This window comes from Barbus barbus (assembly GCF_936440315.1).
Source record: "Barbus barbus genome assembly, chromosome: 26".
Taxonomy (NCBI): Eukaryota; Metazoa; Chordata; class Actinopteri; order Cypriniformes; family Cyprinidae; genus Barbus; species Barbus barbus.
The window spans coordinates 2,798,007-2,820,619 of NC_136754.1; the positions used below are offsets into that span (position 1 = coordinate 2,798,007).

The window sequence follows — 22,613 nt, forward strand, 5'->3', positions numbered from 1 at the left end:
CGTGTATGAGCTCGGTCACATGGAGGAGGTCTGACCTATTTTTTTACAGTGTGTTGCATGAACAATTTATGAGGAGGAACCGTTTGGCTGCCTTCTGCTATGACACAGTTCACCTTTCAGCCCAGTAACGTCACATCCAGTCAGGATCCAACACACACACACTTCATTTTTAGAAAACAACTCCTAATTTATTCCAAAGAAATGAAAAGCTGGAAAACAACATATAGAAAAAAAAACAAAAACGCACTAAAATTACAGTCATCATAAACTATAGCTACCGTGTGATTTCTATAACAATAGAAACCCTGTGTAGAAGTCTAAATGCAGTAGTGTGTGTGTGTGTGTTCAGAGGACATGCAAGTAAACTGATTCCAAAACCATGTTCATTTGAAAGCTGTTTACTACAACATTCACTAAACAGCGTTAGATCGTGAAAATGCTTGAGTTTCATCTGCATTTACAAACATGCGGATGTGGCTTATGATTATAGGTGACCTCATTTTAAATATCACATAAACCCAGAAGAGACGGTTCATGCTAGGTTTCTCATGAAGCTTTAAGTATTGCTAAGAATTCCTCAGAAATGAGCCGACGGCACTACGGCGGTATCTGGTGGAGTGAAATGACGGGCAGCATTGTGACAGCTGCCCTAAGTGAAGCCAAATGCCACAGTAATGACTGCTTCCTGTCATGCTACAAGACCGGAGCACTGAAGCAAATTGAAGTGCAGCTTTAGATGATCGGAGGACATCACTTCCTGTTTTCATCATCCTCAGCCGCCTGGGATTCTGGGAGAAGAGCAAATCTGTGTGTTTGCAGATGGCCATCCGGACAAGCAAAAGTCACATTCAGAACATTCCAGTGTCATGTATTCACTTCCTTACCGTTTTACCATGATTCAATGCTTCAAGTTAGGGACAAAAGGAAGTTAAGGGCCGGCTTCCTGTTCCTAAAACGAGGCCTTAGTCACCCAAAATTAAAATTTAACCATTATTCACTCATGCTCATGTCATTCCAAATCAGCATGATTTTATATAGTGGAACACAGAAAGAGAAATTTACTAGAAGCTCTAAAAAGGATAAAAACACTAAATATAGTCCATGTGACTTTTGAGGCCATGCATGCGATAGCTTTGTGATAAACAGACCAAAATTGAAGTCATTACTTGTATCTTTCCCTCTGCCCTAATTAGAATATCCAGAAACACAAATGAGAATTGAGAGATGCAACATTGCGAAACTTTCATGTATTAGATAAAATTGTGGCGTTTAAAAGTAATTATGTTAATTATGGTAAAAAGTGTAAATTATGTAATTGACAAATGTTCTGGTCATAATTACAACTTTTTTCATTTCTTTGTTATTTGAACCTTTTATTGGCACATCATAATCTGTCAGTTTCAAATTTGTCATAATTATGACTCAATTGTCAATTTTGACTTTATACCAACAAACCAAACGAGTTATTTGTATCTTTCCTCCTACCCTAATTTGAATGTGAAAACAGACTGAAACATTTACGTTTAACAACTAATGTAGTGGCATTAATATAATTAAGTAAAAACACATATAGAATATATATTTGAGGTAAAAAGTATGACAAACTTTGACTTGCAATTATGATTTTCTCATGTCTACTGTCATTTCAACTTTTTTTTATTAGTCAAATTTAATTCAGTTCATAATTTTTGTCAATTATAATTCAATTTGGATAATTATGACTATCTCGTCATACTTTAGATTTGTTTGTTTTTTTAAATCTCATAATTATGACTGTCCCAGTTTGTCGACATTTGTCAACAAATATTGATTGAACAAATGAGAATCGACAGCGAAATATTTATGTATAACTAAAATTGCAGCGTTTTCTTCACACAAAGCTATTGTGCGGCTTTAGACGACTTATATGAACTAGATTTATGCTGATTTAGTCTTTTTTAGAGTATAACAGCCATGGTCACCATCCATTTTCACTGCATGGAAAAAAAGCAGCTTTAACATCATTCAAAATACCTTCTTCTGTGTTCAACAGAAGAATGTCGGTCATACAGGTTTGGAATCACATGAGAATGAGCAAATGATGATAACTGCCATTTCAGGTTAATTATTTCACTTTTTAAAATCAAGAAATCCCACAGAGAATGGGACTTGAACTGTACATCATTGATTTTTAGTATTTAGCAAAATCTTTATAAATACTTTGGTCGGACTACAAGCCATCTTTTGAAGAGTTTGGAGCAGAGAAAGCTATAATATTGCAGTTCCCAGTGTGATGCAAAGACACTTTAGAGTCCAGTGGTGTGGAAAACATTCTGCGCACGCGTGTAGCACATCGATACAGTGTCAGTACAGGCCGACTGTGTTTTCATTCACACCAGGGATGAATCTGATCACACGCCTGAAAAATCTAATTCCCACTCCAAACACAAATCAAACCCTCGAAGAGCCTGCGATATGTGATTAAAAATGAAGCACTGCAGTAGCTGTCCGAGTGAAGCCCTGAGTGTGATAAGCACGCGCGCGTGTGTGTGTGTGTGTGTGGTCTCAGAGCGTCTGCACCAGCACCGGGAACAGCAGAGACAGGTGTTCGGCTCCGCGGATGGGCAGTTTGTTCGTGGTGTAGTAATGAATGACTTCAGGGATGGAGTCAAACGGAGGACTGTTCTCTCCAAGGATGAACTTCCCATCACGAGACTGAGAGAACTTCATGTGCATGAACCCGTGACAGCTCCTGCAGAGAGACAGACAGATGGAGGGGAGAGAGAAAGTCCTTGAGTTTGCATATTACTTTGTGTGGCCGACCTGGAACGGCAGAAAAGTGCCAGCCAGTAGAGATTGCACTATAATAGTAGTAGGCGAGACCGCTGTACATTATTATATTTTTGTTCATTGAAAAAAGCTAAAATAAAATGTTACATGAACGCAGTTTAACCCTATAATGCCTACTGTTTAATATTTTATATACAGATTTCTAAGTCCTCTAAACGATAAACATAAAACTTCGCTGTTGTACAAAATCCGCTAAATGCATTTTGTCATCTGATTGATAGTTGATACTTTTTAGCAAGTAAAATGCCTTTTAGTATAATTCTACAAAAGCCTGCCATCAGCTCGTGCTTCATGTGTCTTCTGCTGTGAAATACTGATCAACTGATCAAACTAAGCATTTAAATGTCATCTTAAGACACTAGAGGGAGATACAGAGAGACAACTGATATATATACACATGCTATACTGTTAGGAAGATCTTTTTGAATTTCATTAAAAGCTATTAGAACACTTTGGCCATACATTTACTCATTTGTAAAGTACTTCATTTACTGGATCATTTCACAATAGGAATTATGACAACAATTCATATATAAACCATTTTTTGTTGAATTTCCAGCCCAAAAATAAATAAATAACACTGTGATTTATACAATCTAAAAATGTACTAAAAGATAAGATTAAAATACCACGATGAAAGATTTTGGTCATACCGTTCACCGCCACAAAACAGAAAAGCAGCCATACTTTTTGGTGGGCACTACATTATTAATAACATGCTAAACACATTCAGACCCACACAAAACACCTCAAACCTGAATATATTACACAGAACTAGAATAACTAGATGTAACTACCCTCCGGCAGCAGAATGTGTAGGTAGCATGAGGGGGAAAGAAAAAATGCATTAATTGAGAGCAGATCTCGATAGAGAAAAATAGAAAGGGGTTGCAAGGTAGTGCCAGGTGGCTGCCAGGGAGTTGCTATATGGTTGCTAGGGTGTTCAGACTGGTTGCTTAATGACCTAGGTCCAATTAAAACCACCCTCAAGTCTCTATGATACCCTGAGTGTTTCATGAAACAAAAGTGAATGTGGGACAAGTACTTCAATTATTATACATCTGAAAGCAATCACAGTACAAAACAGGTTTAATGGACATTTATACAGCACACTAATAGAACGCCCAGGTCATCAGCCGCCTTGTTTCTACAAAGATGTAATTTTGTTCCCAGGGACTGAACCAAACCCAAACGCTCTGAGAAAAGTCACAACAATATGATTCTGAATCACAGCAGAAATTTATATGGAAATCAAAAAAACAAAACAGTCTACTTGTGAGGGAATGACTGAACTACTAATTTCATTAAACACTGTAAATCATGTAAACTCCTGAATGAGTTTTTGGGCTGTACGAGTACCTGAGACAGTGAGTTTGTGTGTAAGACTGTACCTGAGAGACAGCGAATAGTCGTTTCGGCTCGTCTGGCTCTTCCTCACCAGGTAACTGCACTCCTTACACAGCATGAGCAGAGATTCAGCTTCTGAGCGGGTCAATGCACCATGGTACCATCTGAAACACACAGATGGGCCACTAGTAGGGTTTTACAACACCAGTGTTTCAGGAGCAGATATCAATACCTGTGAAGTGTCACGATACTCAATACTTCTGAAAACGGAGAGAGATTGCATACAATTCATAGACAATATTAAACAGCCCTGCATCTTAAAAGAAAATCAAATATAGTTTTTTTTCACAAAATCAGCGCAGTTAAATGTTAATCTTTTTGGTTTTAATGATAAAAAGAAGTATTCAAAATGCATCATTTAGCTTACAATCTTCAACGGATTGAAGACATATGTTCATACATTTAAATGCCAAAGAAATTTACATAAACAGGTTTATAAATAAGCTTTTTCCCACAAAAACTGTCATTTTCTGTGGCTGTTTGGATGTACTAAACACCCACAGATGTAGCAGAAAACATCTGGTTTACATTTTCTTCAGTAACCGGCCATAATTCTTCATAATTGTATCCTTGAAGTCAGGATTAGGCACAGCTAATGTCTTCAGAATCATTCATACGTGCAAAAATCAACTGAAAAATAGTCATCTGGCTTAAAGGAAGACAGGAATCGTGTCTTTGTGGCAGTTGTTCTGCTGATTAAGAGATAAAACTTCTCCACCTTACAAATTGTTGCAGAAAGCAAAATGTAACGAAATGCAAGTGTGATGTGCTATAGAGCAAAACAGACACTATTTTTGGAATCAGCAGTAAGAAATGTGTATCGGGTTTCACTCAGCAAACATGAAGCAGGGTGGTGTAATAAATAGTAACGGCACTTGAAATTTTAGCAGAAAGCTCTTCTCTTGAATTCAACTAGCTACTTATGCACACCACAGAACTGTCTGAGGGAAATGTTTCACCACACCACGTGTACTCATCTGACAACCATATCTTTATGTTATTTGTGATTAAATATTACAACATCACATATTACAGTTTCCTGTATTAAATACTTTAAGCAGCACAGCTCAGGCGGTTCATGTGTTAATACATACACCTGTTTCTCCAGGGGCAGTGTGGGATCCACTCTCTCTCCCAGGATGCCGTGTGTGTTGCTGGGTTTGTGCAGGCTGGTGGCTCTGCTGGACGAAGGGCTGATTCTGGATGCTCCTGCCTTCCTCGGTGCCTCGTCACGGGGCAGTGTGCATTGATCCCAGTCTCTGGCTTCAAAACTTACTAAAAACATAAAAAAAAAAAAAAAAGGGTCACACTTTAGTTTGGGGACCAGTTCTCACTGTTAACTAACTATTAACTATGACTTTTGCATCGATAAACTCTTAAATTGCAGCTTATTAATAGTTAGTAATGTAGTTGTTAACTCAATGAGGTTGGATTGAGGGATCCAGAATATCGTCATGCAGAATAAAGCATTAATATGTTTATAAGTATATGCTAGTAATATGCATGTTTATAAGCAACAGTGAGAATTGCACCCTAAAATAAAAGTTACCAAAAACAAGTTACTAAACAAAACAATTCTAAACAAACTTTTAAAAAATGCAAGCAAACAGTAAGTTAAGAATAGTATATTCATTAAAAATATTTTTTATTTATATATAAAATATTTCAGATTTTTAAATTTGTATAAATAACATTATATATTTGTATTCATTTTTAAATGCAGTTGTTTTCATTTATGCTTTCCCCCATAAAATGCATTACTACTGCAACAATACGATCAAATAAACAAATGTAATAAGTACATTTTAAAAACTACTATTCATGATAATAAATTATTCAATTACTCAAATTTGTGTAGTTTTATGAGTAAATCATATTTTAAATAATTAAAGAAATGCATTAATATTGCAAAGGTTACTACAAAACAATAAGAAACTTTAAAATGCAACCAAAAAGAGTGACTTAAAAATACCCACTTTACAATACATAACTGTATAAATATATACATTACAACTTTATCTATTTTACTTTTTATTCATTTAATTCATATTTAAAATATTATACATTTACACATTCTTTTAAATTAAATTATACATTTGTATTAATATTTAAATGTTTTAATTGCTTAATTTTTTTTCATGTACAGCATTAAATTATGCAGTATATCTTAAAATTATATTTTGAAATATAGAACGTAGTTAAGAACAATAACAACAATTTTTGTGCAATATTTAAAAAAATCTATATTTATGATTTAAGGGTTTGTTCAACTCACTATCCCTCAGTATAAGCAATAGAAGAAGTGTTTCTTGCTTTAGCAAACACCACTAGTTACTCTCTCCCGGCCTCACTGTTCCTGCTGTGACAGTCTTGGTAGAGGAGGATTCCTGCTTTGATTTGAGAAGCTCTTGCCATGAGGAATATGCATCTGCCAGAGCGTGAACAACCGGCAATCTGATCAGAAGTGATGAAATGACCATGTGATGAAGAGTGTGTGACATTTCAGTTCAGTCACATAAGGAGAGATGATCGGAGTGTGTGTTTGTGTGTGTGTGAGCGTGGACGTGATGCAGAGCAGAAGTCACACAGTGGCTCTGATCTTTCTGCATGACTGCTCTACTTCTCTCCCCTCCTCCTGTCCCCATCTATCAAGACCCCCCACCCATCCCTCTTCCTTTCTCGTGTGCAGGATAAAAGACAGACTGCACCTACAGACCATTTTATTGAATGCAAACAAATCCAGTGTTTAGAGCTGCGAATGATAATACCTTGCTTATGAATTAATCTGTTGATGCATCACACGGTAGTTAGGGTTCAAAACTAACTTTCTGCCACACCTGCCAATGGCCGGTGACTTAAGAAAATTTACTGGCCATAAAACATTATAATATTTTTAAAATAACATTTTTTTCTGCCACAAAACACTATTTGCATTATTATATGAAACGCAGGCAGTAACTTAAGCCTGAATGATTTATAATTACATTTAATTATAGATTAATAATAATTATCATTATTATTATAATAAATTACACAAATCAATAAAGAAATATTATTACTGCAATAACAACAAGCAAATAATGTAATAGAAGTTTAATAATAATAGAAATAATAATTATTCTTTATTTGATGTTATTCAATATATTATAATATTTAAAAACTATCAATAAAGAATCATTAAATACATATATTACTGAGACATAACAAATACATACTAAATACACTACAGAGTAGACCAATTCATTTATTAAAAAATATTTTAATATTTAAAAAAATATCAATAAAGAATCACTAAAGAAGGATTACTATTGCTATAATAGTAAAAAAGTAATAAACAATACGTTTATTATTCAAATTATATAATACTAATTATTTTTATTACTATAATTAAATGTATAACTATTGCTATAATACTAACAAGTATAAATAATAATAATAATAATAATAATAATACAGCAGTAAATTTGATTACTAATATTTATGGTCATCTTAATTTCTTTGCTTTCAAGTGCTAAACAGAGATTTTATTTTGGCAGAAAACCAAAGGAAGCTGCTCCCAAACACTGCTGTGAATGGAGCCCATCTTTACCCAGCAGCACGTCTTACCGGCGAAGGCTTTGGAGATGTTCTCTTTCTTCCACTCCCAGGGCTGGTCGTACTCATCCGCGGGCCTCTCATCGTCCTGGGGCAGACGGCTCTCTCTCTCGTCCTCCACGGGGGCCTCCCGGGACCGAACTCTCTCCTCGTACGGGCTGTCATAGAGCTGCGGGCTGTTTCTGCCCTGATCTGTGCTGTGCTGGAGCTCTGACATGCGACAAACACATTCAACTGAACCAGACGACACGATATTACATTACGCATGAGTATTATAAAAGTGAATGAGGACTGGAGTTGTCAAGCTTCAAAAAACATACACCAAAGTACCACATAACACAGTCCAGACCACAAATGAAACCGACTGTAATAACAGTGGCTGAATAAATGCTCTCTTTGGTATTGTAAGAGATCCAGTGGGGAACTGCTGTACCGCTTATGAATCGCTGGGCCTCAAACGGCTCCATGTAGCTGCTGCAGGCTTCTATGGCGTTCTGTTCCCAGCCTGGGCTGGGCCGCGGGTCCGGCCTGGCATCAAACGGGTCTGAGTAATCAGTCTCCCCGACCGCAGGAGCCGAGGGAATCACCTGGGAAAAAGAACAAGGATGATGAGTGATCATGATGATCATATGAATCAGAAACGAAGACAGCTGCAGTGTTTTACACAGTATGCAATTCTGGCAGCTTTTATGCAAAAACACATGAAGCATTTTCAATCCAGTATTTTCATCCATTAGGGTTAGTATTGTAAACTTAAACTAAAAAAAAAGTAGTACTTTTTTAGTACTTCTCATTTTCATTTAGTTTAACTTGATGTACTAAAATAAACTAAACCTGAAATATAAATTAACACCACATTAACTAACTACATATAAAAACAAAACAAAACAGTAACTATTATTACTAAATGACAAAACCACACCAAAATTACTAGAACCTTAAAATTAAACTTTAAAATGAAAATAGAAAATACATAAATTTAAAAAAAAAAAACTTCTGTAATTCTGTGTCAAAGTCTCCTGAGGACAGTAGATTGTCAGAGCATCACCCCAGCTTTCTGGAAGTTGTTGGTGATTTTACAGACACGTCTTTTAGGGTTCATTTTCACAGCTTTTATGATTTGTCTGTCATCAACTACTGTTGTTTTCTCAGCCGATCAGGTAGTTGTTGGTTGCTGGTGTCGCTGGTGGTTTCCAAACTCTTGATTTCTCCATTGCCCTTTGTTTTTGCTAGAGCTCTAATTGACTTCCTCTTTTCTTTTAGCATCCAAATTGCTTGCTTTTCTCTCAAAGTCAGCTCCCTCATCTTCATCCTGGTTTGTGTGTGTCATCATCGAATGCAAGATTCAGAAAACAGAAGTAATGGATATAACTGATACGACACATTCCCTGCTTTTAATATCTGAAGAATTAATGCAACAGGACACAGCTGATCACTTAGAAAGACCTGTGAGACTCCAAAATTTAGAGGTAGCAGGTCTCAAACCCTTTGGTATAGAAAAAAATGTAATCCTGGTCCCTTTTGAAAGCAGACAGTTGAAAGTATATACTATAATAGTACATAAATAATACTTAAATTATTTTTGTCCAGTCTGAAAATTGTCAGCCACTAATTGCATTATGCTTATGTTGCACAGAAAAGAACATTTTGCTCATTTTTGTTTCACTGAAGAAAAAGGAGATACATGAACCAAAATTTTGACATAACATTTTCATTTTTAGACACACAATCCCTTTATAAACCGAAACATGCGAGAGAGAGCGAGAGGACTGGTGTGTGAGTTTACAAAACCCGCAGGCACTGGGATTAAATGTATTTGGGTTAATAAAATTGATTCCCAATGCTCCCACCCTTCACCTCTGACGACAAAAGACAATGATCACCGGCCGACTTCAGGATACACGAGTGAATTGTGCATCTGGTTGGTTTATGACATCTGCAAAACTCATCCATGACACGTGCACCAAACAAATCTACTCCAAAACAATCACACATCACTGTAATACTAGTAAAACAACCCCTGCGACTCTCATAACCACCTAATTTATGATATATTGATCTATTCATGATGACTGGAGTGTCTTTACGTCAAGATAAATAACCATTTAATTAATGTGCTGGTAAAATAATTTCACTTAAACAAACATTTGTCATTATTACAACATTCAAGTACACATTAGAAGAGGAAAAATGCTTGAAATCACAATTATTTACCAAGATGAATACACTACAGAACTATGTTTTTACACTTTCTGGGATTGGTTCTTGCTTAATCCCAATCATTTGGGATTTCACACAGAAAACCTTTTGAAGTACATAATTCTTACTGATAGCAGTCCAGTAAAACCCATTTAAGCTCTCTATATGTTAAGTAAACAAGAACTTACAGGGGCCTGCGGTTCCTCAAAGGTCACGATGTTCAGTGGTATTTTGCTACGCCCGAATTCCTGAGATTCCACTTTTATCAGTCTGTGTTTGGGAGACACGATCTTCACCTCCACGCCGTTGGACAGCACCGTGCCAAACGCGGGGAATGTTTCCACCGACACTAAGCCGTTCACCACCCGGTTCTCTGAGGGTTCGTAAGGGTCCTCAAAGTCCAGGTCTTTCTGAGCCCTGTAGGCCCGTAGGATCTCGCTTTCGGTGTAGTCTGGTTTCGGGGGCTGCGGCGGTCCTTTCCTGCTGCCAAAACTTAGGTGATCTCTAAACCACTTTGCCATGGGTCTACGACCAAGACGAGAATGAAACAGATCCAAAACAAAAACGTTAAGAGCCGTTAGGCTTCTAAAAAGGACTTTATCCTAGTTCTTCCATGGAACACCATCCATAAATCCTGAAACACCTATCCAATAAGTTACTTATTACTCACAGTGTGTCAATAAATGGCAAATATGATATTGTGCAATAGCTCACCTCAGTTTCCCCAATGCATCGATGGTTTAGAACATCCAACGCCTATTTTCTTGTAATAAATTGATCTGGAAAGCAAAAGCACGTCCATGAAGTATTAAAAAAAAATAATAACAATCAAGAAACCTGAAGAAAGGCAGATGTGGAGTATTTTAAGCCTCCACCCCTAAACCTGCCCCACTGGAAAATACATCTTACAGTAATAACTCAAAACACTGCCATAACTTCCTCAACCTCATGTTGCACCAAACCTGTATGACTTTCATTCTCCCAAAAGTAGTTAGTTAGCAGAATGACTAGGCAGCTCTTTTCCATACAATGAATGGTGACTATGTCTCTCGATCGAGAATTCAGTCAATAATAACTTAATTTAGGTATTTGTCCTCACAGAAATCTCTCATAGGACTTAAAATACACCAAATTGGTTATAGAAGCAACTTTCATGATGCTCATTTTTCTTTTAAACCACAGAATCAGTCCCATTCACTTTCATTGGATGAAAAATGATGCAGTGAAGGTGAATAGTGACTGAGGTTATCAGTCCCCCTCACATTTTACCAAACAACTGCTTTTGTGTTTCAAGGAAGATGGAAAACAATCGGTGAGTGAACAGTTAACTTACATAATTTACATTTTTTGGCGAGCGGTTCCTTTAAATAAACAGATATCATCATATTAGCTAAGCTTTACACTAATGCATTTGTACTTGGGTGACAAATTAAACGTGTTAGCGATGATTTTATATAAATGAAAACAAATAAATCAATATTATTCAAAAATAAAGTTTCACACACAAAAACTCAATCTTGGCAAAGAATCCTGTCAAAACAAGAACATGCATCAACTGCACACACCCACTTTCTTATTGCCCCTCTTTAATTCTTCACATAACAGAGATAGTTTGATGTTTCTTAGACTGAAATATACAAAAACTGTCATTATAGATTAAAACTAATGCTAGCACCCCGGCTAACATCTTTAAACTCCGCTACCTCATATTATAGTCACTTCATTTGTCGATCAACATAATTATAAACATGCTTACTATAATAAATTGAACATAGAAGTCGAATGCTTAACTAATTTGGAGCACTAAAGTAAAAGCCAACAAATTAAAGCTGCATTTTGTTAGCCGGCTTGCTTGCTGGCTAACTATGCATCGCGATCCCGAGACGAGACGAGCGTGTGCAAACTGTTCATCTAATACATAAAAACAGTTCAAAACCCCCCAAAACATTTGCAGAATACTCACCTCTCAATGCTGGACGGATGGAAGTGAGTATATAAAGCAGATGCGAGGGGGATCTCAGAAGTGAGGATCGCGTGCACGTGCAGATGGATGGATGAGTTGCATCGGATTGCATTGGTTGTTGCAGCTCAAGCTCAGCTGGTGAACAACACATAAGCTCGACTTGTTGTTGAAGCCCACTGGAGAGTTGTATTGTCTTTGTTCTTGCTGAAGCATTTCATTTCGCATGCTGGCTCGTGCTTTTGGCTTGCACTGTGCAAAATCATGCATGTCTGCAAAGTACAATTATTAAGAAATTGCGGGGTTTTAAATGAAATACAGAGATTAAGTGCAATAAAATGCATAAAAACAGGGGCTTCTGGTTAACCACACACACACACACACACTAAAAGATCCAATTCAATACATGCCCCATCTGTCACACCAGCTCTCATTAACACTTTCTCCATCAGCATACAGAGGGCAAATTGTAAGGTTAGAAGGTCACTGGCACTTTGATAGATCAATATGAGAGATGGTGAATAATGGCTAGTCCACAAATTGGATTGCATTAACACCACATTAGCAAGTGTTACCCTTAACACCAAAACAAGCCACTAATGCCATTAGCGGAAAGTCAAATTAAGTAACATTTGCCAAATTTACACTGCAGAAGTGGCACAGAAGGACTTCTGAAATGGCATTTATACAAATCTATACGAATCTTTTAATACGAAAGTCTGTTTCTTGCACGGATTAAAAAATAATAAAGGTAATTGCAAGTTTTCACAATTCTGACTTCTTTATCAAAATTGCAAGATCTAAATTTAGAATTGCACAAAAAAGTAGCAATTAACATTATTTTTTTATCCTGAGTTGCAAGATATAAGCTCAAATAAAAAGTTGCAAATTCCCTTCTTATTCATTTTTTCCCCTGGCTGAAATGGCTTTCCAGTTTAATGCTGCTCAAAGACAGCATAAATGCAATACAATGTGATGCATTATATTGATACAATGCATCAACACAACGCATATACTTTGAAACTAGGGGCTGAAGAGGGTGTGAGCCAAATAAATTTAGTCTGGCTTTTATGCTGCGTTGTGCCTACACTGAAATTTGATTAGGCACAAAGCAGCCTTAACTCGGCTGTGTAAAATTGTGACGCTTTTGTGACGCTTACAATACAGAAAATATTTGATAAATAATAATATATCTGAAATACATTTCAAAACATTTGCTAAAACCAACACAACTGAAAAAACAGTCTGTGCTCAAAAACAAAACACGAGGAACGTTTTATTTGTTTGATGTTTGGGAAGATGAAATGAGATGATATGGGATTAGAGATGATCCGTGGAAATTAGATTCAGATTCACTTATCTCCACTGAAACCCTCAAATGCATTTCCTCATATTGATTGAGCTAACATGGAGAAACAAATACTACATTATAGAGTGCATAATACATTAGAAGCACATTATAGAGTACATTAGAGACAACGGGATGATGCAGATCTAATAGACCGAATGAAATCCAGGCAATGGAAACAGCTTCTCATAAACAGTGCTCCTCTAGCTAAAAACCAGCAGCAAAAATAAAAATCTCTTGATTTGCAGTCTAGGTTAAAGAAACTTGAGAAACGTGGTCTGTGAAAACAATGGTGGTCATTTTTGCTGGTCTGAAAACTTTACTTTACTTTACTTTTTTATTCAAGTAAAAAGTAAAATAAACATTTAATTTTAGTGGCCCAAAACGCCACAGCATTCTCTCCATCCTAGTCAGAGTTGCTGTCATCGCTGTCTGTATACGCCCCCAAGAGGCTGAGAGAAGAACCGTTCTGAGATGCGACTGGCTGTCCATTGGAAGCTGTGGAGGACTCAGGTTTGGCAGCACCTGCGCCTGTATGATCCAGAAAGACAGAGAAAGCACAAGTCAACAGAGATGGCAAAACCCTAAACTGTTTGATACATAAATACAACATTAGAGTTTATGGTGGAAATTGCAGTCAGTTGTATCATGGGTACCAAATCCCTTCATTTTTTTTGCCCCACCAGTTTATTAAAAAAATGGCTTGCACACTTCACATCTGTACCATTCCTTGATTCTAGAGAAATAATAATAATTCCTGATATACATCCACTGCCATTTTGGTTTATTCAAATATATATACAGTGCCCTCCATAAGTATTGGAACAGTGCAGACAAAATTGCTCTGTTGGCTGTGGAGTCAAGACATTTACAAATATGATTAAAAGATGAATATGAGACACAACTACAGAATGTCACATTTTTGTTATTAGCCGTTTCAACACATGCATGTTTTACCAAATAAAAAGAACAGCACTTTTAGAGTTCATCCCACTCATTGATGTGAGCATAAGTATTGGGACAGTTGAACATAAGGCAGATATAAAAGATTAAAAGCTATTATTTAGTTGAAGATCCCTTGCACACAATCACAGCAGTGAGTCTGTGACCCATAGACATCACCAGACTCTTGGCCTCATCCTTTGAAATGCTTTCCCCAGCCTTTAATGCAGCCAATTCCAATTGTTGCTTGTTTTGGGGAGTTTCTGCCTTTACTCTCCTCTCCAGCTGGTGAAATTCATGTTCAATCGGATTTAAATCTGGAGATTGACTTGGGCAATCTAAGACTTTCCATTTCTTTGCTCTTATAAATTCCTTGACTGAACTGGCAGCATGTTTTGGGTCATTGTCCTGATGCAATATGAAGCACTTCCCAATGAATCTGGTGGCATTTTCTTGAATATTGGTAGGAAAGATGGTTTTGTACGCTTCCAAATTCATTCTGCTACTGTCATCATACATTAAGTCATCAGTAAAGTTGAGAGGGCCTGTTCCAGAGACAGCCCTGCATGCCCATGCCATGACACCACCTCCACCATGCTTTACAGATGAGGCTGTATGCTTGGGATCATTTGCGGTTCCCTTTTTTTCTCCACATTTTTGCTTTCCCATCACTTAGATAAAGGTTCATCTTTGTCTCATCGGTCCATAAACACAGTTCCAAAACTCTTCTGACTCACCTTTGTGCTTTTTTGCAAACTCTAATCTTGCCTTTCTATTTTTGGTGCTGGTTAGAGGTTTGCATCTTGCTGTGTAGCATCTGTAATTCTGTGTCAAAGTCTCCTGAGGACAGTAGATTGTCAGAGCATCACCCCAGCTTTCTGGAAGTTGTTGGTGATTTTACTGACATGTCTTTTAGGGTTCATTTTCACAGCTTTTATGATTTGTCTGTCATCAACTACTGTTGTTTTCAGGTAGTTGTTGGTTGCTGGTGTCGCTGGTGGTTTCCAAACTCTTGATTTCTCCATGCCCTTTATTTTTGCTATAGTTCTAATCGACTTCCTCTTTTCTTATAGCATCCAAATTGCTTGCTTTTCTCTCAAAGTCAGCTCCCTCATCTTCATCCTGGTTTATGTGTCATCATCGAAAGCAAGATTCAGAATACAGAAGTAATGGATATAACTGATACGACATTCCCTGCTTTTAATATCTGAAGAATTAATGCAACAGGACACAGCTGATCACTTAGAAAGACCTGTGAGGCAACTGCTCCAATACTTATGCTCACATCAGATAGAGGGATGAAACTCTAAAAGTACTGTTCTTTTTATTTGGTAAAACATCTGTGTTGAAACGGCTAATAATAAAATGTGAAATTCTGTAGTTTTGTCTCATATTCATCTTTTAATCATATTTGTAAATGTCTTGACTCCACAGCCAACAGAGCAATTTTGTCTTTACTGTTCCAATACTTTTGGAGGTCACTGTATCTATTAACTATATAAATAAAACTAAAATTTTGGATTTATTAAACAATAATAGTCATTTATAGTTAATTAATAGTTATATTAATACAATTTATAGAGGTAATAATGTTAATAAATAATCATTCATTTACAGTTTTGGTTTATTAAATACATACACAAGACTTAAAAAAAAAAAAATTTATATATAGAGGCCATCATTTAAAAAACTGGGGTCAGAATTTTTTTTTTTTTTGGAGAGATTAATACTTTTATGGACTTAAAAAAAAATAGACATTTAAAAATCTATTTCAAATAAATGCTGTTCTTTTGAGCTTACAATTAATCATCTTGAAAAAAATAATCACAGTTTCCACAATATGAAGCAGCACAACTGATTTCAACTAATAATCCGAAATGTTTCATGAGCAGCAAATCATGATCATCGTGAACCTGTTTGTGTGTCAGCAGCCTGTTGTGGTGCAGTGGCAGCAGGTTTAGAGGCAGAATCTGCTGGTTTCTTCTTCACCACCAGAGACCCCAGAGCTCCCTTCCCACCCAGACCGCCGACACTCCTCTCCCAGCTCTCCACCTTCTGTTTCTTTACTCCCACAGATGATGATCCCTGTGGAGATCAGGAGGAAACCAGCACTAACATTAATGAGAGAAACAGATGGTGCATTTGATGAACAGAAAGGCAACAGAAAAACACATAAGCTGAAAGAACAATTGATTTTTGTACAGTCAACAGTCCTTGTGAGTCTTTATTTTGCAGAATTGCCTGGCTGACTGTGAGCAATCACAACTGACCAATCACAGTGCAGTATCCAGAGGCATGTATTAAAAAAATCTAAAGTAATATCTAAGACTTTTTCCAAATTATAATTAATAAAAGTGACAAAAATAAAATGTAAAATAATGTGTCATATAAAACAAGCTTGATTTGAATCTAATGAGGTGGAGGCTGCTGACTTTTGGCGCTTTTCCACTGCATGGTACGACTCGGCTCGGTTCAGAACGGTACGACACGGCTCAGTTCGGCTTGCGTTTCCACCGCAGTTTTGTACCGCTTTAGATAGGGGAAGGATTATTCACGTGTCGTTATAGTTGAGCCGCCTCTACTGCCGTGACTCCTGAAAAACTTTTTAATTCCTCGTCGCTCCATCAAGCTCTCGCTGGATCCGCTCCTCGGCTATCAACGAGAGGAACGGCTGTACTTCCTCAACAGACAATGAAAGAGCCATTTTTTTGGTTGTTAAAAAAGGTGCGCTCATTCAAACAGTTGCGTTCGATCCTTCGCTGGCTGTGCTGATTTAAATCTAGTGGGTCTGTTGTGTCTTGTGCCGCAAGTTCAATGACGCAGGCAGTGACGATTCTCTTTTGCCAATCAGTGATCAGCAGAGTTTACACGTCACGTTTTGGTAACGGTATGGCTCGCTTGGAACCTCGGCCGAGGTGGTACTAAAAAAAAGTACCAGGTACTGTACCCAGTGGAAACCCTCCCCCAAAAGTGTGCCGCACTGAACTGTACTGTGCCATACTATGCAGTGGAAAAGCGCCATATCTCTCCACCTGTGGTCCTGTGTTCCCATCTGTGGTGAGGATGTCTGTGGGTTTATCAGCCGTGTGTTTCCTGCTTCGGTCTTTAGCATCTTCTGTCTCTTCTTCAGAGTCCGAGTCCCTCAGTCGTTTTACCAGAGCTCTATGCAACATCTCTCTATGTGGAGCAAGAGAAAACAAATTCTAAGCCTCACTATATTATATAATTTATGCTTCTTAATCTTGACATTACATGCTATGGAAAAAATACTTTCACTGTGAATGCATATGACCCCATAAAGGTGCAATTATTGTGATATGGAAATGTACATGGTAAACAATATGGACACAATTATCAAAAAACATCAACTTTTTAGGTTAACATGCATAGGAATATTTACATTTTGCAAAGCATATTTTAGATACAGCCATCTACAGCTGCACAATTTGAGGGGGGAAACTTCAAAAAATCCAGGTTTGTTTTGCTTTGCTTGTTTGTAGGGCTACACAATTTTTTCATTCTCATGAATTTCATTTTCAAACATTTAATCATCTAACTTCTACTGACAGAAAACTGCAGGGAATCCTTAAAGTTTCTCTTTCATTAATAAGTGCTTATTACAAGTGACTACAAGTCACACTAACAGTGGTTCTCAAACATGTCCTGTACACATTTTGTATGTCTCTCTCATAGGCTACACCCATTTCAAGTCTTGCAGATTATACTAATGAGATGATGAGTTGAATTAGGTGTGTTAAAAAAAGAAGACATACAAAATATGCTGTGGTTGAGGGTCCCCAGGACAGGTTTGAGAACCACTGCCTTACTCTATCCCTGGTCATTTTTGTGCACTTAAATGAACCTGTAGTGTGACCAATGCATTTTTAAAAGCTCCGTATCCAATATGTAGTGTATGAAGCAAAAAGACCAAAAGCTTCAAATTATTCAAAGTTTCTTACTTGGTCTCTCTTTCATCTTCCTCCAGCTCTCTTTCTCTCTGCCTTCGCTCCATCACTTTATACTTGTCCAGCATGCCCTCAAAGTCCACCTGCGCCTGTCTCTGGTTTAGCTCCTTGAGCTCCTGCAGGTTCTCCAGCACTTCCATCTCCATCTTTGAGTCCCGTGTGCGGTTCTCCAGGACCTGTGACAACATTCAGGGAGTTATGTTTTAAGTTTGCATGGGCTTTTGTTTGACAAATAAAGCTTTGGTCAAAAAAAATATTCTGGAAAATGAAAAAAACAAAACAAATCACAAATTAAAATAGCACAGAATAAAACTATAAATCCCTAACAAAACATCTAATATCATTAAACACGCATGTAGTCTTTAAAGGGGTCATATGATGCTATTTTAAAGATCATTATTTTGTGTATTTGGTGTAACAGAATGTTGACATGCGTCAAAGTTCAAAAAACACATTTTACAAATACTGTACATCGTTGTAGTTCCTCTATGCCCCGCCTCTCTCAAGCACTTCGTTTTCTACAAAGCCTCTCCTTCCAACAAGTGCAGTCTGCTCTGATTGGCCAGCTGACACAGTGCATTGTGATTGGCCGAACACCACAAGCGTGCGTCGGAAATGTAACGCCCCTTACTATAATCGTGAGCATCAGCTTTCAAAGTAAATGTAAAGACAGTTAATAATGTCCTTAGTTTTACCAGCAGTTCAAGCCCGAGAGGGGAACAGAGTCGTGTGACAGACAGTGATGAAGCTCATATGCATTAAGACAGCTGACTCCACTGTGATGTGACCCTGTCTCTCTCTCTCTCACACACACACAACGCGTTACTCTACACTGTGCAAAACTACGCATTTGAAAAGTCAATAGCAAATACTTAAACTAGTAACAAAGCATACTTACAGTCGCTGATTCAGAAGTGCAAAATTGTCATAGCAAAGTCAGAACTGACCTTTTTTTTTTTAGAAATAGAAACAGCCAGCTTTGTACTCTCCTAGGTTCATGAAACTGTCATCCATAAAATGCGTTGCACAAATTTAAACATTTGGTTTGTGCTGTTCTGTTGTAAACAAATCTAATTTCGGAGGGACAAATAAAGTGCTTTTGCTTTCGCATAGAAACACACATGAAACCACGCCTTTTCTCTTTGCGTGAACATTTGGGCAGCATTACACAAATATTTCCACATCGTGATGTAGACATGTGGGGATGTGTTTGAATGAGGCGTTTTAGCCCGGTCTGGATCAGCCTTCTCTTTTAGATAGAATAAACCCTTTTGTGGGAGACTTTAAGCTTTGTAACTCTGCAGATCGTATACATGCACAAACAGCTACATAACACACTAAAGAAAAGGAAAACAAGAAATCGCATCATATGACCGCTTTAAAATTTCTATCAGACCTTCATGGGGTTATTGAGTTCCTCGTCCTCTCTCTCCTGCTGGATCTTTTTCTCCTCCTCTTCGATCAGTTTCTCAGCCTGAAAATTTCTTGTTGCACCATGTTCCATGGCGTAGTCTGTGTTCTCTGGATCTGTCTGTGAAACACAGCAATCAGATGAAGAGCAACTAAACAAACACACAAGAATATCAATAAAAACCTTAAGTGTTTGTCTGCTGTTTGATGTGCGTGTTTATTCTAGTACCCTGAAAGTGATCTCAGCCAAGCATCTGGTGCATTTAATGTAGAATCTGAAAATAGGAAGCCCCAGGTACAGTTGGTTCTGAACGGTCTCCTTACGGGCATTGAACTTCTTCCCTTTGTAAATGTACTCTCCACACGTTTTACACCTGTGTATCAACAAGCATTATTGTCTCAAAGATGATATATCTCTAATGTATTTCTCACTACTAGAGAAATCAAGAGATTTTTCACTTGTTTCACATTTAATACACTTAGCTTGTTGTATTTAATTGATAATTTTGTATCTTGTTTTTGCAGTGATATATATTGGTCAAAGAAGAGACATCTTATTTTTGTGTCTACATCAAATTATTATTATTTTTTTATAGATATACACAAAGAATATTAAATGCAAATAAAGTGTCTACTTTAATGCTTCTAATAAAAACCCCCGTCAAAATATGGGTGAAATTATGTTTCATCATCATTCAGTGTATTCATGTAAAAATGAAATAACATACTTATTCCGACCTGTACTTATGAAAATATATAAAATATCAGTAATTTGCATTATATTTTTCATTTATTATAATATTCTTACTGACAAATGGGAAAGATCTGTGCTGTCATCCTTAACACAGTATTTTAATGTAATTTAATAATAAATGAATAATCATAAATAGGTAATATAAGTAAAACAAGTAATAATAAAACGTGGTAAACATGTATAAGTGTCATTATTACAGGAAACATTTGTTTCATCCTTAGTTGAGAAGCTTAATACAATTATTATTATTGCAAATGATCGATTAAAAACATGCATTTAATTGAAACCTGCAAGAATATATACACAGACAAAATAAAGCATACCTCATATTAAACGGTGCCATCAATCTGACCACATACTGACGGTCTTTGGGTAGTTTGAGTTTAGGGATTTTAGACGGATCAAAATCCGGAGGATAGTATTTCTGAGGAAAAACAAGAACATATGCTGAGAGGTGACGGTTTACCACAGTAATGACCTTTGTAAACAGAAACTTACTTCAAGGTTTACCTCAGGAGGTGTATTCAAGATTATGTCAACATATATGTACTTCGAAAACATTACACAGTAAATTAGCTTCACTTAATATCGCCTAGCTACTTCATTAGCATGCTAATATTACTACTCAAATAATTACTTAAACCGGTACACGACAATAATATAAAAATTAAAGGAGGTACTTACATTCAAAACTTTTCTTTCCGACATTTTTCTCTTTAATTGGCTAAAATGTAAACTAAAAACGACAAAGTACTACTCAGCTGTGCGTTTGTACACAAAGCACGCCAGACTCTTCTTCTTCTTCCTCGACGACACACGCTGTGTGTAAACCAGTCACTCGCGCGCCGCAGTGCTGCCACCACCGGCAGAGCGACGCTATTACAGGCGTCTGGATAAAGAATTACATATTTATAGAATAATACAAGCAGGGTAATATGAATTTGAATAGCATGCAGAGATTTGTTATAAACAAACGGAAGGTGCTAAGGAGAGGAAGGTGGTTTATATATTAAACATACAATTATACATTGAGGCCACTAGAGGGAGAAGCTGGATAATAAATCGATTCTTAAAAAGGAAAGACTTTTTAATGTCACTTCTTATCAAAATACAAGTAATATTCATGTCATGGAGGAAAGGAAACTAAAATTTGAATTAAAAATAGACTAAACAGTTGATTGCAACCTTAAAGAAAAATGTAAACAAGCTGATTTACGACTTTTGATGGTTATAAGACAAATCCTGACGTTAAAACTATAATGTTTGTCTAACCAGTTGCGCACGAAGTGAACTCAGAATTATGAACCAGTCACATATAATACAATCGAAAAGTGTAATGAAAGAGTAGTAGGGTCATATTTTCTTGCTGTTTAACTCATTTGGTGTGCGCAAATGTTTGGTTATGATGTGCGTAATCCGGCAGCGCGGCTCAAACGCGCGAGCGCAGGGTGTTTGGCAACAGCTCCTGCGCACGAGAGACGCGCAAACTGCTGCTGTGCGCCAAATAAACTGGAGAAATCAGTGAATGGGCTAAAAATGCACTCTGATCTTCTGGAATCACGGACGACGTTGGGATACAGAGTTCTTTTTATATGAATGCTGGGAAAATATTTAAATTCGGAGCGCGTAAAATGAGCGTTGCGTGGGATTTGAGAGTGATGCATTTGTGCGGAATCCATGTACCTACAGCAGTAGAGACAGTCTGAAACATCTTCCAGAGTCCTTTGCGGAATATACATATATATATATATATTTATTTTATTTTTTTCTGGGATTGGAGTTATACTTACCCATCATGGATCAGATTGGGATTTTGGATTTACATCAGCGCAATAAATGGAAAACGCGTGGACGCATTGCTGCGATTAACGGAGTTTACATGTAAGAAAAAATATTTCATTTACCTGTAAAAAGGGTAAAAGTTGATGAAATATCTCTAGATTATAAATCTTTGTAAATCATTAGTTTTCCCATGCATTGCTGGTGTAATTACATAATATTTAATACATTAAAAAGGGGAATGCATGTTGAACTATAGCAGAAGCCAAAGACAGAAGAACATTCTTAAAAGTGAAGATTCTTTATGGTTCAAAGAATCTTATTCTTTTCTTCGATGTATTGTGGATATATAGTTCTTTGGACATTAAAAGTTGGTTCTTTAGATCGGTTTTTAGATTCTCATCTGTTATCACAGAAAATCTTGTA

At 36.9% G+C, this 22,613-nt stretch overlaps 2 protein-coding genes across 2 annotated transcripts; both read right to left on the minus strand.

The window, feature by feature from the left end:
- Positions 1 to 170: 170 nt before the first annotated feature.
- On the minus strand, positions 171 to 12,136 carry LOC306846564 (SH2 domain-containing adapter protein F-like). The gene is made up of 8 exons (XM_079380025.1): positions 11,993 to 12,136; positions 10,744 to 10,808; positions 10,218 to 10,554; positions 8,264 to 8,417; positions 7,843 to 8,040; positions 5,331 to 5,511; positions 4,221 to 4,340; positions 171 to 2,731 (listed from the first exon to the last, which is right to left on the minus strand). The coding sequence occupies exons 3-8, from the start codon at positions 10,548 to 10,550 to the stop codon at positions 2,545 to 2,547; spliced, it is 1,173 nt and encodes a 390-aa protein (XP_079236151.1). The 5' UTR covers positions 10,551 to 10,554; positions 10,744 to 10,808; positions 11,993 to 12,136; the 3' UTR covers positions 171 to 2,544.
- A 1,100-nt stretch (positions 12,137 to 13,236) lies between these two features.
- Positions 13,237 to 21,235, minus strand: LOC306846081 (splicing factor YJU2-like). The gene is made up of 8 exons (XM_079379185.1): positions 21,093 to 21,235; positions 20,732 to 20,832; positions 19,884 to 20,028; positions 19,641 to 19,775; positions 18,239 to 18,420; positions 17,312 to 17,456; positions 16,193 to 16,364; positions 13,237 to 13,868 (listed from the first exon to the last, which is right to left on the minus strand). Exons 1-8 carry the CDS (start codon positions 21,114 to 21,116, stop codon positions 13,744 to 13,746), a joined length of 1,029 nt encoding a protein of 342 aa, XP_079235311.1. The 5' UTR covers positions 21,117 to 21,235; the 3' UTR covers positions 13,237 to 13,743.
- Positions 21,236 to 22,613: the final 1,378 nt, after the last annotated feature.

What these genes read in the sequence shown, in the direction of transcription:
- LOC306846564 (XM_079380025.1), bottom strand. Translation starts at nt 10,550, where the DNA reads ATGGCAAAGTGGTTTAGAGATCACCTAAGTTTTGGCAGCAGGAAAGGA. An exon ending in TTGAGGAACCGCAGGCCCCT is followed by an intron (nt 8,418 to 10,217) that starts GTAAGTTCTTGT and finishes TCTTTTTCCCAG; the next exon opens with GTGATTCCCTCGGCTCCTGC. An exon ending in CTGCCCCTGGAGAAACAGGT is followed by an intron (nt 4,341 to 5,330) that starts GTATGTATTAAC and finishes TGTGTGTTTCAG; the next exon opens with ATGGTACCATGGTGCATTGA.
- LOC306846081 (XM_079379185.1), bottom strand. Translation starts at nt 21,116, where the DNA reads ATGTCGGAAAGAAAAGTTTTGAAT. An exon ending in AACTCAATAACCCCATGAAG is followed by an intron (nt 18,421 to 19,640) that starts GTCTGATAGAAA and finishes ATGTTGTCACAG; the next exon opens with GTCCTGGAGAACCGCACACG. An exon ending in ATGGGAACACAGGACCACAG is followed by an intron (nt 16,365 to 17,311) that starts GTGGAGAGATAT and finishes TGATCTCCACAG; the next exon opens with GGATCATCATCTGTGGGAGT.